General features: G+C 39.8%; 1 protein-coding gene across 2 annotated transcripts in view; it reads left to right on the forward strand.

The window, feature by feature from the left end:
• Window positions 1–18,287, forward strand: part of LOC118170725 (serine/threonine-protein kinase TNNI3K) — a 66,038-nt gene extending 47,751 nt beyond the window's left edge. For both annotated transcript variants that reach the window (XM_035333220.1, XM_035333221.1), the window contains 4 exons: window positions 8,111–8,170; window positions 9,783–9,952; window positions 14,082–14,161; window positions 16,822–18,287. In XM_035333220.1, the coding sequence (XP_035189111.1) occupies window positions 8,111–8,170; window positions 9,783–9,952; window positions 14,082–14,161; window positions 16,822–16,898 (387 nt within the window). In that variant the 3' untranslated portion in view covers window positions 16,899–18,287. The remainder of the gene's footprint in view (window positions 1–8,110; window positions 8,171–9,782; window positions 9,953–14,081; window positions 14,162–16,821) is intronic.
• The last annotated feature ends 440 nt before the right edge of the window (window positions 18,288–18,727 follow it).

Genomic DNA, 18,727 nt, shown 5'->3' on the forward strand with positions numbered 1-18,727 from the left:
TGAAAAAAGAAAAAGAGCTCTGTCATTTTCATTTTTTCCTCACTCTTTTGCCTCTGAAGGCGATATGTAAGCGTAGTCAGCAGATGATGGGTACAATATAGCTTTTGTAGCAGAGTTTTTATCTTCATTTATTCTGCAAAGAATTAAAGGCACCTGATTATCTGCCTCAAAACTGCCATCTTTGAATTCTGACAAGTCTATGTTCTTTTAGTGTCATTTCAGCTGCTTTGAGTACACTGTTATTTTGATGAGTCCGATTGTTTTGAAAGTCTTACAGATCCTAAATACCTTCTGTATGCACAGCACTGTTAATTTGAAGACTGGTAATACTGTCCAGTAATATATTTCCATTTTCACTAGAACTGGGGATACTGGCTGTACTAGGTGTAACTCGGCAGTGTGTTTGTTTGTTTTTTTGTTTTTTAATGGTTTTTTTTTAATAGTGTCGGTATGTTTTGCTCTTCACATTATCTAAAACTTCTAGTATATTTTCTCTTTTGGTAATGAGGAGTATTGGTGTGTCTGAAAAATAATGTTTTCAACTATATTTTCATTAAGTGCCAACATATTTTCTCTTTTCTGTAATTCTGTTCCATCATCTCCAGTATTATCAGTTCATGCAGGTTATCTACAATATAAATTGTTTCTTCTACTTAACCACTAGTTAACCAAAGGACTCAAGAATAAACTTGGTGACTCTTAACTTTAGCAGAGAACAGCATTCATTTCTGCTGAAACTTTGTCATACTTCACATAAACCTGGGCACAGCAACTGAATTATAGGGTTCAGCAGGCAGGTTAGCCTCCTTGTAAACATGTTCATGTGCTTCCCAAATCCTCAATGTTTCTGTTATAGTTTAGTTTTTGCTCTGGATTGTATCTTCTTGGTTTTGGCTGAAGTGTGGTATATTTATAAAAACTAGACCCATCTCTCTACCCATTTCAATATTTTTTTTTCATCTCTTCATTACCTCTTCTGTCTTATCTGTGAGACCTGAAGAAGAAATGGCTTTTTTTATTATTATTATTTTTTGAAGTGCTGCAGCACTTCCACCTTGGAAAGGCACAGGTGGATTCAGGAATGTCATTCTCAACATTTTGTGAAGTAAACAATAAATTTAGTAATTCAGGATTGAAAATAGGAGAGCAATTTCTTTGTTACACTCTTGAAGGATGAGGACAGGGGTGTATGGTGTTCTTGTTCTTCAGGACTTCTGCCTTAGGACCCTTCATCCGTCTTATGTCTGGGAAGGAAGAGAAACATCCACTACTGAGATACAGCAGACTTGTGACAACTTTCTGGCATCTGTATTTGTTGTATTAACTGTGTTTTGGCTCCCAGATGATGGCTGTTTTTCATAAACATGCAAAGAAACACTTCTGGAATATATCTATTTCTTCATGAGCATAGTACCTCATAATAGTCCATTATAATGCAACATAGGATTTGCTTTTAACCCAACTCCAACATTAGAAAACCATGCCAATCTCCTATTTGGGCCTGGTCATCACTATTTTATATTTTTTATAGCCATGTATACCAGTGTACAGGAGGTATGACATGTCTCTGAGTTTTGCTTATGGCCACTGATTATTCAAGTGTGTCTGCACTAAATTAATGACAATAGAAAATCAAACTTTGTGTCTTTACTCCTGGATAATGAATTTAATTCTGCTTTACACCTTGCACTCTTTTCTGTTCTCTTCTAAAAGAAAACCACCTTTATCTGTCTTTGAAAGGTCAAGTAGTACTGTAGTCTGTAAATCTTCCCACTGGTCCAGGTTGCTTGGGTTAGTAACAGTTCTGTAGAAATCCTTTTTCAGTCTCTGCTTCATTGTTCACAGGCATGTTTCCATAAAGCTTTTGAGAGCACAACTCCATCAATCTGCACTTGAGGCTTAAGAATGAGCTGCTGCTCTTGTGGTCACTCTCTGGCTGCGCCTAAGTGATGTTTCTGGGCATATGGACATTTTACTTGCCTTTAACACAGAATGTTGCCTAATTACCTGTGGAAAGTGGTATTTCTTTGTCAGATGCCACAATGGACATGACTTTTATTTCCTTTTCCTCAGTTAAGCAGTGGTTACAGGATACCATAGTGAGATAGTTTATTGGCTCATGTTCACTCTGTGACTCATCTGGGGTTTTCTCGTATGTTCATTTGCTCTTCCTTTTTAATTTTCCAGTTAAAGAAGGCTAAGACCAGACAAGAGAGACCAACAGCTCCTGTAATAGATATAAAGTTTAAAAGACAAAATTGTATACTTAAGCATATTGTTAGGAAAACATAGGTTTCAAAATGTTATGGTAATTTTCTTGAAATCTATAGTGGTTAGAAATTGAGAGTATCGTGAAATCAATTGAAGTCTTCTGCTATATAATCTCTCACGTAGTACAATTTACATACATCATCCTGCAACATTCAATAAGATTTGGAAGAATATCCTGCTAGGTTCAGAGTAGTAGCAGCTCCGTAGGCATATTCTGCAGCAGTGTAGAGATCCTGTTAGTCCCTGTAGCGAATCACCTGATGATGATCCCTCAGACTTTCTCCAGGTGATGATGCATTCTGAGTAAATGCATGTAAAAAGGAGTTTGTAATTTGGGCTATGTAGACTTTACCACACAGTAGCATTTATGCTGAGCTGTTTATCAGCTTTTTTTCACTAACGTATCTCTGCCTCCAGGCAGGGCTGTTAGCATTGTAGATTCCAACATCTACAGACCAGAATTTCCCTGCTGTTTTGAAGAAATTGCTCCATGAAAATAATTCCTCATTACCTTGTAGAGATGATATTTCTGACCACTGATACATGGCTCAGTAAAACTTCTGTAGCCTAAGGCAGAGAAACCACTGGAACCACATGATGACAGTGTAAAAAATAAAGCAGAAAATAGAGTGGTTTTTGAAAACTCAAAACAGGTCCTGCAGTCTATAGGAAAACAGGGAGCAAGTCTCAGGGGTCAGAGGCTGCATGGACAGCAACAACAAATTCAAAACCATGGCTAAAACAAGCAATAAGAAGACAACCTCATCCTTCCTAACAAACCTAAGAAAATAACCATTGGGCTCCATGGCACTTCTAGTGGCAAGGTCTCTCTAAACAATATACTGATCATTGTTTCCCCATATGGAGTAGTAAAATGCTCAAGCCTTCTTTTGAGGCAAAATTCCCATAAGGGATGCTGAAGGCTTTTGTTCTTAAAGGAATTGCTAGAAAAGAGAAATGGGAACATGATTTGCAAGCTGTGAAAATATTCTGGCTTTTGATTTCTGTTTCCGGATGTAGTTTTAATCAAAGCTGTATATATAGCTAAAAACATGTTTAACGTATTTAAGAACAGAACAGTTGGCAAACAATGATCAAACGGAAAAAAAAAAAAAAAAAAAAAAAAAAAAAAAAAAAAAAAAACTGTTTTTTATGATTGCTCCAAGCAATCATAAAGGACATAGCAGTGTCCTCTCCATGGAGAGGACACTGAAGCATGGCATAGGAAAAGGGGAGAAGGGGGAGAGGGAGAGTTGTGACGAAGTTCACAAACACTCTTCTTTGCCAGGTACAGATGAAGAAAATGCTGTTCACCACAGTCCTTGGCTGAGCAGCAGGAATTCATGCCAGTGGTTTGTTCTCTTCATGCTGTGAGTTGCAATCTCTCTGTCAAAGCACAGAGAAAGTTCCATAAGCCTGTCCAGCTGCATCTCTCAACTCACTGCTATAACCTGTTTTACCTGGGTTGAACTGCAGGGACACAGCCCTTCTCCAGTCTTCCACTTCAAAGTGCTTGATATCAGAAGCTTAATATCAGAAGCATCATGGATTTTTGTGCATCCAAATATTAGATTTACTTATTTATTTATTTGCTACACGATGACATACTCATTTTAAAAATTGAAAGCCATCTGTTCCATTATGGTTCAAAATTACTACATTGCTTATTATTATTATCATTTTTACTGTTCTGAGATGCATTTCACATGCACCGTTCTGCCAGAGTGGTTCATTCTCATAAACTATATCACTGCTAATCCTAAAATCGGCCTCTCCTATTCCAGATTTCTAAACCCTTTATGGGTCTTACTATTATTTCAATTTTCTCCCTATATGATATGTAATTTAATTTTAGAGGCTTAAAATAGTAAACATGATGAACACTTTTTTCCCCTATTGATAACACTGGCAATTTTCAAATGGGATTCTGATTAATGCTGATAGACACAAACCACTGAAATTAGTTACAATTAATAAACTCTTCTTTATAATAGAAAGCAACTGTACTCTGTATTTCAAAAAATATGTGTTACATTTGCTGTAATTAATCTCTAGTAGCGCAGCAGTTTCTGCAGGATAGGAGTCTGATATAACATAGTTATTGTGGTGAAGTTACTATGGCACTTCTCTCACATATTACAATTAAGAGAGTTTTTTAATAAGTGAGGAGGTTTGGCTGCTTACCCATTTAACTCAATAGCAACAGCATTAAAGAAAATAAAATGCATTAGTATTCCCTTCTGAGAATATACAACAGTGGTTAAAGAAATATTGTTTTATGTTGGGTTTTGCAAATTATTGTTATTTCTGCACTAAAGGGAACATGAACTAACTAGTTCAAACTAGTAGCCTTTAGTGCCACAGCAGGATTTAATGGTCCCTGAGACCATCCAAATACATGGCAGACAGACAGCAGTGACCCTTTACTAAACAGTCTTTAGATCTCTGTCCTTATTTTGAGCATGAAATCTTCCAAAGCAGATTGATAACTAGAATGCTTCTGATGCCACATCCCACCTGTATTTTCTGACTGTATGGATTATACACAGACCTGTGTATTTGCACATGACAATTCAGTTGCAACTATGAGAGTGTGTGGGCACCTGTGCTGGCTCAGACCAGTCAATGTTGTCTTACTGACAGTGTTATTATTCTGGCATGTGTAGAGCACCAGAATAATGGGTTTTGTTTATAACATCTGGGCTTTGACAGTGTTGTTTGGTGATAATGTCAAGCAGTCAGATGAGTGTCATCTCCATGAAGTTTTTCTCACAGAGGATTACAGAGATGGGTACATCCTATAGGTCATTTCTGTGCTTCTGTGTATCAGCCAGGCAGGTGACCCTGTGTCTGTAATGCCATCTTTGCATACATAGCTTCAGCAATCACACACACATTTTTGCATATTGCCCTCAACTGTCTGAAAAGTCAAGAAAAATGCTCCAGAGACTAGAAATGCAGTTTGTTTAGAAAATGTTCCATGAAGTGGGATAGCTACATTAGCAGACACATTGGATGAATGGGCTTTGGGTTTGGAAATAATTTTTTTCGTATGTTTGGTTTGCTGGTGCTATGCTGGCATTCAAGGACTTCATTTAACAAAATAGGAGTTTCAATATGGATGAATGAGAAGGGATTTTAGAACTTCTATAATTTTCTGGTGTTACAAAAGCCTCGTTGCATATGCTGTTTCATATTATTGAACCAGATACTCTGAATTTCACACTGGAAGCAGAGTCTTATATTTTTGCTCTTAAGTACCATTTTTAGTTAGCTTAGAAAGACAGGTTTTTGTGTTCCTAAACCTAGCCTTGTTCTGGATACTTGAGGGCTTTCTTAACTGATTTAGTGGACTAAAGAACATGCTTAGGTGCTGTACCAAGACAGTGGAAGAGGGAGGTTTGTGTAACTTTAGGCTACCAATTGCCTTCAGAGAGTTTTGCCCCCTTACTGACTGGATACTTACCTAATATTTCATTTTGAGAATTGCAGATAAAATGTGCTTTCTGTGCACGGCATAGTTAGCTTATTTCATAGCTATTTTATTTCATTTTTGTTAAAGTTTCCTGGATACTTGAATATGGTCTTGTCTTCCCACTTTATGAGCTAATGTTAGGATGGAATGGAGGATGAGGGGAGCAGTTTGTTTATTTTTTCCATGTAAATATAAAGCTTCTGCTAATAACCATCAGCAAGTAACTCACATTCTGTTTAGAGTTAGTAATAAGATGTCATAGTAAATTGTTGACTTAAGCAAGCAGTATGTAATGAATAGAGTCACTGTATCTTGTTAGCATTTCCACAGCTCATTTAGCCCCAAATAAAAAGAAAACATCCTTTCAGAATTTTAATGCACTTTGCTGCTCATCAGTATCACTTGAACATCATTTAATCTTACTAATGTTATAGAGCTGCATGGCAGAATTATAAGGCAATTGATAGCTCAGTCAGCCAGAGGATAACTTGAATTTTGCACAAAATGTGGGCAAAAACTAACCCAAATGAGCTTTTTTAAAAGTTGTTTTGCTACATAAAATTACTGTCAGTAACAAAGATTTTGGATTACTTCTGAAGGCCTCAGAAAAGTTTCAGGACAGCCATAGGACAAAGAACATTACAATGTTATCACCTTCTAGTCTGCATTTGAAAGGTTTGCTGTGCAGCCAATAGACTATCCTGAAACAGTGGATACAAATTTAGAATACTGCTATAAATTCACTGCACAGCTTAAAAAGCAATTCTTTTAAAGTGTTTCAGTTATACCATGTATGTATCTAGCATGTATAATGATCCTTGACACAGTGATATCTTCTGAGCATAACACACAAGAAGAGGAACCCAATGCTATTAGTGAACCACCATAACAAGCAGAATGAGTGAAATACCTAAATGGTAAAAAACATCACCATATAAATATCCATTTTGCAGAATTTCACTCTAGGTGCATAAACAAAGATATTGTCTCTGTGCATAAACAAAGATGTTTATTTTAAAGAGGGGTCATTTGTTAGGGGAAAATGGTTGAACTTTGGGGCTCAATGAGTGTTCACAGAATTCTCCTAGGTTACCTTAGTTTTAAAAAACAAAAACAAACAAACAAACAAACAAACAAAAACTTAGGTAATGAAATGATGTCTATCTGGATGAATTTTGCTGAACATCTATAAAATGCCTCCAGATTTGAAGACTTATCCTTTTAATTGTATTTAATTCCATTCAAGGGTCATCCCAACTGAAAGGTACTTCCTATGTATCATGTCACTGTTTCCATTTATGAAGTACTTGAACATCTGCTTTCTGCATACTCCTGAAAATAGTTGCTTACAAAGGCAAATAGATGACTAGAAAAGAAAATTAGACTGGCTCTTAACCAGCATTTTCCATTAGATATTTTAATATGTAAGATTTAATGAGAATCAAAGTATTTGCCACAGAATCTGTGGCTCGGTTCAAATAAACATTGCTTTAGGTTTAAGTAAAACTCTTATTTTAAAGGCACTGGTCAGTTCTTCCATAGTCTCTGATGGTCTTTTGATCAAATTTTGTTGAAGGTGGTAGAGCTTGTCACATGCAATAAATGAAGTATTTCTTAAACACTTTGTAGACTAGAGCTCAATGATACCCAAATATTGCAAGAGAGGGGACTTAGGTACATGGTCACATACCACTTTCATAACAAAATCCTTTATAAAGGGAGCCACTGAAATCACCTCACAATCAAGTTTCTGTCCAGTCATCACACAAGACCTTCCTTCCCACCAGCCTTGCACCAGCTAAAGAAGAGGCAACTCTGAGAACTTGACCCTGTGAAGGTTACCATGTTTGTAGGGAAGTTATTTGCATGGGAACATTTTGCTAGGCACAAGTTATTCACAGCAGTGAATAACATACTGAAGCAACTTATTGAAGCCTGAGATTTCTATGACATCACAGTATCTTTCCAAAGTAGTTCCTCCTTGTTGGTTTTGTTTGTTTGTTTGCTTTTTTTTTATCATCTGGAATATCTAATTGCAACAGTTGGTATCATGTGACAGAAAGAACAACAATACTTCATTGTATTACTGAAATCTTATGACCTAATCATTATTAGTTCAAGTCTAATTGTTACAGAAAAGTAGAATAATGCAGTTAATGTTAAACACACGACTCTTAATTTCATAGCTTTGTTCTAAACCTGCAGTTCCCATCAGATTCCCAAGCAGACTGAAAGCAATGCAATGAAAATCAAAGAAAAGGAAATGGAGGTGATTTGTGATTCATCATATATCTGTTAGTCTATTTAATCATAGATGCCCCTTCTATTTTTAACACAGCTCTGCTTTTACTATTGTATGCACAGGGAAGACCAGAATTTTCAGAAGTGGTCACGAAATTAGAAGAATGTCTGTGCAATATTGAGGTAAGGACCTTATTTCTAGTGTGGTATATCTGTGTGTATGCAGTCTCATAAGGAATACAGATAAGGGAAGCAGCAGGTGGTGAGGAGAATGGTGGCTTTTGAGTCTGAAAGTGCTTGAGCTGCTTCATCCAGTTGCAAACCAACACATTGCATTTTTAAGACACATTATCAGTAATGGTTTTAATGGGTGTCAGAAGGAGGCAGTGGGCATCAGATATTGCTGTGAGTGTCAGCAACTACTCAGAGAGAGGAACACTGATGAGAGAGTGTGACCAGTGGGGTGGAGGTGTGGTTCACATTAGTCCTTGGCAGGTTTTTTCCTCCCATTCACCAAATCCAAGTCCGCTTGGTTTAAGAAGAAGAAAAGACAAACTGGACAAGACCCATGGAAGAAAGGTAAAAACACAAACCATAAGAAGGATGAATGCAAAGGCAAATTCCTGCTCTGCCCTGTGGCTATGACATAAATGGGTGTATCAGCATTCAGCCTGGTGTAAAATAAGTAGTCAAACAGCAACTAAATTTGAATCAGGGTTGCAGTTCCTAAAATTATATATTCTGAGTGCATGTGTAAGTATTTAAGAGTTTGAAAAAATATAAATCCTTCCTTTTAAAATGTATCACTGCTCTTGAGCTTAAGGATCAGGAAAGATACCCATAATCAACAGCATTTCTTCATGTTCTGACTACAGTTGGTTGCTCTACACGTAGGTGGAAGCTTTTATGTGCAAAAAATTGTGAAGCACTATATCACAAGAAACAGTGCCATCTCGTGGGACACCTGACTTCTATGATACATAGGCAGCAGTGCATGCAGGAAGAAATCTGGATCAAGAGTTCACACGCGCGCGCGCGCACACACACACACACACACACACACACACAAAAAAAAAAAAAAAAAAAAAAAAAAAAAAAAGCTTTATTTAGCTTTGCGGTTAGACTTAAGCTCCACTGTGTCCAGGGCAAAGCCTTGTTTTTGGGGAAAACTCTCCACTTCCCTCCCTCTAATTCCAGCTCTTCTTCTTGCCTTCTTGCTCAGCAAATCATTTCTTCTCCTTTTAAACATCTCTGAATCCATGCATGACAGGGACTTTTTGTGCTAGCAAGTCTATGGCCCCGCTGCTGCATACATGTCTATACACACATATTAATGTGCTAGCCCTGTATTCGCATTGTCCCATCAGTCCAATATCCTGTCCTGAGACACTCAGACAGGACCACTCTGATCAGGCGGCACTGCCACCTTTCTGGTACAGGTGGGAAAGTCTTACACAATGGCTCCTGCTAGGGAAGCAGCGATGCCTCCCAGCTGCCCAGTGACTGCTCACAAGCCAAGTAACTTGCATCTGGGCTAAAGCGTATCTTCTTGAAAGTCATCCAATCCCAGCTTGAAAACTGCAGGCGATGATGAACCGACCACTTTGTTGGCAGGCAGCATCCAGCTGTCCTCCTCAGCTGTTCAAGTCAGAAGGCATTGTTTTTTTCAGCCTAATGTTAAGGAAATATGGGACACACAACTTGTGGGAAAGAGCTGACGAAAGATATGTATGTAATGTAATAACAGTGCCTTTTTGTGCTTTTTTTCTTTCTTTTTTTTTTTTTTTTAATCCAGTTAATGTCTCCAGCCTCTAGCAACAGCAGTGGTTCTCTGTCTCCTTCCTCATCTTCGGACTGTCTCGTTGCACGTGGGGGTCCTGGCCGTAGTCATGTTGCAGCATTACGTAGTCGTTTTGAGTTGGAATATGCTTTAAATGCAAGAGCTTATGCTGTTTGGTCACAGAGGTACGTTACACCTATTGCATGCTCAGGAGGGCTCTTACTCTGAAACAGAGAATCCTTCCCAGGGCTGTATGGCTCACTTGGCTCAGATGGGAGTTCTCTGTGGCAGGGATTGTCCCTCGCTACCAGGTGTGGCTGCATGGGAAGCAGGCAGTAGAAACACACCCTGGGGTATGCAGTACACAGCTGATCCACAGCCAGGCCTAGCTTGGGAAAGCACTTTTGCAGTCTTATCTTCTCCTGTAGCTTCTTTAACATGGTGGTCTGGGTTATCTGAATGCTGAGGAAGCTGTCCTGCTGTCAAGACAACAGCTAAGCATTTGCATTTTTCACAATGGATAATATCAAATTAGTAGAAAATTGCAAGCTTCCCTGTATGGACTCTTCACACAGTACCACTACTTTATCACATGCAACCAAAGATTGATGACTGCCTATCCAAGGGGACAGAGACAGGTGGTCATTGATGGATGTCCCCTCATGGTCTGGGAAGGCTGGTGATTATACCACAGTGTGTTTTAAATGTGGAAATTTTCACCAAAGAAAAGCTAAAAGACACACTTTTCTTTGGAAAAAATTATATATATATATATTCCAGTGTGTGGCATCAGTAGTCAGATAGTGAAGAACAGGCTAGACCATGGGCAGCACTGTATAGCCAAATGTTGTGGTCGGAAGCAACACCTGGTACTATTGCACAGCCTTGCAAACCTTCTTCCTACTGTGAGCACAGCGTGCTTTGGAGAACTGCTCATAAACTTACTTCTGTGAAGTAATAATTTAGGGGAGCTGAGTCCTACAGGAGCTTTTGTGTTTGAAGAAGGAGTTTGTTATACAGGAGGCAGTAAAACCTCTAATGTCATTTGACAAATAGAGAAGGCAGTGCTAGTCTGCTGCATCAAAATAGGATGGCAGGACCTGGCAGTTATCCTCTTAGCTCAGCTTTCTCAGCAGAAACCTAAGCCCTGAAGAAATGTGTAGGTGTATCTGCTAGGTGTATCTGCTCACTCCTAGCACAAGCATGGCTTGTTATTTCTGCCAAAATATTAGGCAGACATCCTTCTGATGAAGAGGAATAAGGCATGTTTGAGAAAATCCAGTTGATAATCTTAGAAATAAGCAAATCTGGGAAGAAAGAAGCCACTGAAATGCCATGAGTGTGTGTGAGAAAAAAATGCTTACTATTACATTTATACTTATATGGTCCTTTTATGGAGTGTATAGCTTGTGTCTGACCAAGAGTCTGAAAACCATTCTCTGACATGCCATCAGCCCTATTAGATTCTTCATATTAGTGGAATTTATTTACTGAGGGGCATTTGTATGGGCAGGAAGAACACCCAGCTGTCTGACTGTAAGTGCCTGAGGTGAAGATAAAACATGAGGAGAGGCTGATCTCAGAGAATGGCTGTGATAGAAAAGCAAAGTAATTGAACAGGTGTCATTTTTTAACACTGTGTTTCTCAATTCTGGATTTTAGTTTTCAGTTTTTTCATCTTGATCACAAATTGTGATATGATCAAATGAATGGTTTAATTAACACTGGCTAATGGTGTTGCACTGAGAGGAGCAAGCACTGACAGGTGCTGTCATTCTGCAGGTGAAGGCTAAAAAGGAGACAGGCAGAAACCAGGCTGTCCCAGCAGGTACCATGGCATGAAATAAAAATGCAAAGTCCCTTTTCCTTTAGGAAGAGGAAGGGATCTCTGCCTCACAGAGCACTGCTGTAGCTGTTCCTACTGGGGCACAACTTAACATTTGCATTTCATTCAGTTTATGCCCATAGAAGGATAAGAACTCCCAACATTTTCAAGGCAAAGCAACATACGGGTTCTCTATACAACCACAACATTAAAGTTAGTATCTGAGGCAGTCTACCCTACCACTCAGGAGACCTGGCTTTGAGGGCAAATTTAGCAGTCTCCTGACTCTGTCCCATGGGGACTGAGAGTACTATGAAAATGAAATGGTCTCAATCTCTGCCAGAAGAGCTGTGCGCTTAGTCTAAACTTTACCCTTTAGCACCAGTTAGCAGTCAGAAATGTTAATAGCAGAGCAAGCCCTGCCCTTGTGATTCATTCCTGGTAACAGGGGTGTGGAAAGTCACAAATACACTCAGATAAAATGAGGAGCTGGGGTAGAGGAGTATGGTAAATCAACCATTTCACTGTCTGGGGACTCTGACAGAGAGGCAGATGGCAAACACCTGCAGACAGATGCTGAAAACTTCCATATAAAAATATAAATCACACCTAAAATGTCTATCTGGCAACATAAGATACCAGCTGAATTTCTTTGCTTTGATGTACACTGCCTTGGCAAAACATGGAGGTGGGGACTGAGGTCAAGATGGAAAGAACATGAACTAGCCTTTTATTGTCTATAAAGGACCAGATTTTGCTGTTAGGTGTAATAGATGCGCACGAAAGGAATAAGGAATTGGTGTATTTAGGTTACAGCATAGAGACAAGAGAGAGAAAAGGGACACTTAAACGTGCCCCTCTTGTCCTTCTTGTCTTGTAATCCAGTGTTATCAATACAGCACTGAGGCTTGCTGGCACACAAAAATGGGCTCTTCTGTAACCTCACTAGTTATTTAAAATTGTATGCTTTTATCAAATGCTCTGCCATACAAACTAACAACATTCAAATCTATAAATAGCCCCCAGAAAGGCTCATCCAGAGGCACAGCATTCGATACAAAGGGAGTGGCTTCCACAGCTTTAGTAGATTTTCAATTATACAACACCCTGAGATGATTAATGAATTCACTTTCTAATGACAATGGTTTCTTAGGATTTCTTTTTTTGTAAGCACAGGCATTTTCAGAGGGAATGGGCCCTATTTTTTTATTTTTTTTCCCAGCTGGACTGTTTTTCTTGGGCTGTCCCCTGTTTTATCTAGTGACAGCTTCGTGTCCTATGCAGTACTGCACAGCATGCAACTCCATTCCACAGCAGAAACAACCCAGCTAACGAAGCCTCCATCTACTATGGAGTTGAACAGCCCCAGCACCAAACTTGTTGTTTCTTGCCTTGTAACTTCAGTGCCCGCGTTAAGCAAATCTCCCTCCTGCGTGGCAACTGTTGTTGCACACAAAGTAATGAGAGGTGGGCTGCGGTAGTCTCATAATGAGATGGATGCAAGAGCAGTGCATTTTAATTGTCTGTCTAACAGGACAGCTTAGCATGTGGACTCATCACAGTATAGATGCTTTAACTGTTGATTTTCTACTTCTTTACACCTTTAACATACCCCACAGAGTCTGAGGACAACACCTGCAAAGGAATAATCTCTTTTTTTCAGAAGCTCTCAACTAACTGGCCAGGAAAAAAAAAAAAAAAAAAATCTGAAATCTTTGGCAGGAGGCTATGCCAGAGCTGCTTTTTAGACTCTGCCTTAGATTACAAAATGTGTATATATGCATACATACATATGTGTGTCTGTGTGGCATGGTGTGTGGTAATATTCCAAAAGAATTCCTTATCTGTGCTGAATATGGGAGCCATGCAGCACATCACTCTGCCTGCTGTGGAACAGCCTGGATGTGTGCAGATAGAGCCTCGCTCATCCACTGGACACGGCTTGCAGCAGTCAGGAGCTCTTTGCTTCAAAGCCAAAGCATGCAGCACTGCCACTGCTGAACAAAAAGACTGCTGGTAGGAGACAATCCTGTACTTCATAGCTCTTCAGGGTCAGAGATAAAGAACCTATTGCCAGGACAGTGGTTTTGGTCAGTAACTCAAAGATAATTCAGTGAGCTCCCTTGCCAGAAAAACTTATTTGCAGGAACCTATTAGCAGGGATACATAAAATACATTACAATGATCCTGGACTAATGCCTGGAGTTGCTTCTAAAATAGCAACATACAAACAACTTTGAAGCCCAAACCAATATATTTGAGGGAAGTTACTTTGAAAATAGATGCATTGTGGGTATGCATGTGGTTCATGTCTTGTTTCATAGCTTTTTCTTGCATTTGGTTCACTGCAATTGCAAGTGGCTGGGCATCAAGCTGATATACTTCATGTCACTGTCTTTTCTTTCCAAATCTCTAGAAAAAGTTGTCATGGTCTGGAGATGTGATTTTATTAGCCTTATGTAAACTGACACCTCCTATCTAATTTGCAGCACTGGGCAACACCTTTCTCAGGGTCTTTCTTTGGATGACATGAGAAGAAACTTCCAGTACCCACCGATTGACAAAAATGGTGAGTTATTGCATAATACTCTTCTTAGCATCTTGCAGTGTTTAACCAGTGCAGAGCTACAGTCTCCTGCCGTATCAAAAAGCCTGATGAAAAAATGAATGTTCAATGCAGACTGCTAGTTACAGTCAGTGAGAGCTTGTGAAGTCTTACCCCATACTGCATGCAGCTCCTTGTCACTTTCAATCTATTTGTGCCCCAAGCTTTTTGGGAATGGGATGTTCTGTTTATCTGTGTACATGGATCTGTGAATAAAGACAAGACTGTGGCATTATAACTTCACTCCTCTCAGAGGACATCCTGTCATTCTGCTCCTCTCCAGAACAAATGTTCTGACTGTTTCTTCCTCTTGCCTTTCCTTCTTGCCTTTTCTTCTTGATTTTCCATCCTACTACATTTGAGCATGTTTTTATGTATTGCCACACAAAGAGCAACCTACTATTTCCTAGCCCCTGTAAACCTTTCTTGTTAAATAGATCTTGTTCAGGTCTCATCTTGCAGGCAGCAACATGGGGTTCAGTTTCTCATCCATCCTTTCTGAATGGTTCATGAGCTCACTACCTGCTTCTTTACAGTTTCCCAATCAAAGAGTAGTTTCATCTTAGAGCAACTTTTAGCCCAACAGCATAATTTATAAATGCATACTTAAAATAAAGGGCGTATGAAATGTAGTTGGCATTAGGATGCTACCCACCAAATTGCATTCAGATACCTTGGATAAATCTTTCTTGGTGAGGATCTGAAGGTCAGACTCTTAATCTCACCTTCATGCAGGTCTTCATTCACACCAGGCTCAGCTGCTGCATTTTAGAAAGACCTACGATTGGTATGAAACAACTTTTGCTCTGTGCTAGCGGTCAGGGTAGTACATTTTATGCCCAGGTGCTCAGTAATTTTCTGTGCAGCAATATGGAAGTGGGCACACATACCAAGTAAATGATTTCAGAAACTCCCCCCGCTGCCATCCACCAGTACCAACTGATCTGTTCACCTGAACATCCTAAGATGCTCCAGGACCATGTCAATGGGATGGCACTTCCTTGTTTAAAAGTTGACATGCAGCCAGGAGCCATCTCCTGTGATTGTCAGGTTGCTGAGCAAACATCAGCACAGCACACCACAATTATCTGTACCTCATGAGAGCACCACAGTCCATGCTTCCTACGTTTGCCCAGAGCCATGCAGATATTCTGGCTCAGATGGTCTGAGATGGACTCAGCACAGTGCCATTCCTGGCCCTTGGAAATGGTGCCATCCAGCTGGGAGGAGACACATAGGGCAGACAAGAAGAAACCCGTGGAAGTAAGGCAAACCAAGCAACCCAGTAAGCTTGCTTCTGGGTGGTACAAAACTCACAGGCACAGCAATAAAATAATAATAAAAAAAATATTAAGAGACAAACAAACAAAAAAACACAGGTTCTGATTGAGGAGTTTGGAAACCTGAAAGCATTTAATAAAGTAAATGTTCCTCATTGTATGGAAGCAGTAAAGTCAAAGAAACTGATGGTGGAGCATGTGGACAGTCTTCCACCCAGCATGACCAGAGAACCCCATCAGAGTGCAAAGTGTCGCCACCATGACCAGAGATGTTAGAAGTACATCATGCTCTTGTGCCCCATCACAGACCACCACATTGTGAAGCACGATGGCTTTAACTTCAATGCTTCAATGAAGGCACATGCCTCCTTCACCTCCCAACATCCAGGGCACATCCAGCATGCATGACAACAGTCACGGGCTTAAGATTGCGTATTTAGAACATGAGTAAGATTTCCTTAAGGATACAATTTGTCATCCCGCTTTCAAAACACAGCATGCCACGATTAGAAGATAAATCAAGGTTGGTTATGGTTTACAGCTTGGGGATGTAATGGTCACTGCAATTTTAGTTACCAGAGTCTTAATTTTATGCAGCTGTGTATATTTTCTGTTTGGCAGTAGGAATTTGGCATGGAGGAGCATGAGCAATGTTTTCTAATTCTCTCCCAACCCCTACACCCCAGAAAGTTTTTGTGCACTAGCTTTCTTTGTTCCCTGAGCATCTGAAAGGCTCTGTATGATGCATTGTTATCAGGAAATTTGAGATGACTACATAGGATTTATTTTTATGTTAGTACAGTAAAACAAGGAGTGGGAGCGGCTGACAATGACAGTGTAAAGAGAGAAGTGGTTTCTTATTATTGGAAGGCTCATTGGAAACACAGCACTGTCAAGAGCAGTTGATGTCCATTTGGTAGTGTCAATAACTTAAAAAGTTAAACTATTTTAAAAACACTTGTCAGAATGCTGATTTTGAGCTCTCCTAAGCTCTAGTTGAAAGGACATATATATATATATTTAATGCCAAATGTTATTAAAACACTGAGATTTTATGTCAGATTTTATGTATTTCTTTTATGTCGGTCACCAAAGCTTCTTTGTGTTTGACTATGTTGCATTCATTCCATGAATGATTGGGTCTGTTTACTTCCCATTTAAATTGCTCCTCAGTAGGTGATATTGAATGCTGATTTGCAGAGAGAAAAAAAGTATGTGTGATCAGTGCCTATTTATCTCAAAATGATACGCACATTATTTTGTTGACATTGTCACTGCAGGGGCAGGTAGGGGAGAATCGCTGCTGTGTCAGGACGCACATGAACTTCCCTCTGCATCTTGCAGGTTACGTGTCGGATCCCATGAGTACCATGAGATTTCATTCCTGCAGCAGCAGTGGTAGCTTTGAAGAAAGCAGCTGACAGCATTGAACCGCCTTCCTGCAGAAAGTCACCAAAAACCAGCAGCAACTGTTCTTACCATATCAGCCCAACTCCCAAGCAACGTGTGCTATATTGACAGTCCCTAAACTGAACCCAGTATTTGCTGACAATGAATGTCCCTCTCATGTTATGTGCTAGCATCTTTTTCTGCTGACCTTGAGGGGGCTTTTTATTTTGGTGGTGTGCATCTACCCTTTAGCAAAGTGAATGCCTGCACTTCCAGCCTGAGCATTAAAAATCTGAAGAGGTGGAAGTAAAGGTGTGTCTGTTAAAGTTTCAAAGCTCTGCTGCAAGTCATTGTTACCTGGCTCCGCACCCCCTGGCCAGCAGCTGCCCTGGAGCCCCAGCCTGCCTCACCACTGCAAGAAGCAGCCTGTCCCTCCTGCCACCATGCCAGGCCAGCCTCCAGGTCCCAGCTCCTGAACGAGATTGTCTCTTTTTTGAGCTCCCCATAGTCACAGAAACACCCTGTCCCTCATTCTCAGTACTTCAGGCTCACACAGCTTGCTGGCACAGCAGCCCCACTACATCTTTTCTGAGCCCTGATCTGCGGTTGCTTTCCTGCTGAGAATAATGAGGTACTTGGGTAGCCATCATAACTGTACTCTTCCAGACATTTCTGTCTTCTCATCTGCTTCCTTGTTTTGGTCTGAGTTCTGTTTTTTTTTGTCTTAAAAAGTACATGCTTTAGTTCGGTCATTTGGTAACACAAAAGCCACATGGGAAATTCAAAACGAACTTTTCACCAGAAGAGTGACACGCAAATCAAATCCCAAACCACCTATGTTTACTGCAGACAGGTAAAATCATTGTCCCACAAGTGTGATAATCCTAAAGCAGAACAGAGCTACACTTTTCACTCAAAGCAGTTCCGAGGCAAAGTGCCATCTACTGCGTGCTGAATGTGCCTGCCAGGACTGGGTTTGCAACACATTTCTCACTGGAAGTTTTAAAAAAAAAAAAAAAAAAAAAAAAAAAAAGGGGGAAGGGCAAGACAACTTGAATTCTTCTAGAAGCAATTATACAGTTAACATTACGCTGTTATTTTTCTGGAATCTGTTTTGAAAATAGCAAAATTTTGCTGCAAGCAACGCTGCTATAATATTATTCCTTAATTGCATTTGAATACACAACTGTCATGTTAGGTGGGTAGAAATGTGGGTTCATGATTACTGCATGTTGCTCTGTGGATATTATTCAGGATGTTGGGTTCTTATGACCACAGTGTCTGAACCGAGCTCTGTGATAAGGCATTGTGCAGTGTGACAGACACGGTCTATAAGTTAGTAATAAGCTCTGCTGACTCATGTCTTGCATGCTGTTAGTTTCATAATTCTGAAGCAATAAAAATGGGGAAGGTTTCACTTAGTGAAGTTTACAGGTGTTTTTTTCCATTTGTTTTGTTTCACCTAGGGAAAAAAATTCTCAGTCTGTAAAACCAGAATATTGGGTATTGGGAGTGTGGTGTTTTTTTAGAGCAATACAAGAAGCTCTGAGAGCCAGCATGTTCCTAACCACAGGACTCATTTCCCTAATTGTTAAATCATACACACAAAAGCCATTCATAAGTATTGAAGTATTTTAAATAATGTATTATCAGTTTTTCTGTCCCTTACAGTCACTGCTGCCTTACTCTTTTGGGATTTCCCTGATGACCCAGATCTTCTGCAGCCAAGGAGGGTCTTGGGAGTTCAGGTGCCTCTTAGTGACCAACTCTTGCCTTCTTTTCTAAAAGGTTGGAGTGGATCTAGTTATATCTGCTACTGCAAACTCACACCACCACCTAGTCATCTCCAGAGTGCTCTGAA

Source organism: Oxyura jamaicensis, chromosome 8 (genome assembly GCF_011077185.1).
Source record: "Oxyura jamaicensis isolate SHBP4307 breed ruddy duck chromosome 8, BPBGC_Ojam_1.0, whole genome shotgun sequence".
NCBI classification, from domain to species: domain Eukaryota; kingdom Metazoa; phylum Chordata; class Aves; order Anseriformes; family Anatidae; genus Oxyura; species Oxyura jamaicensis.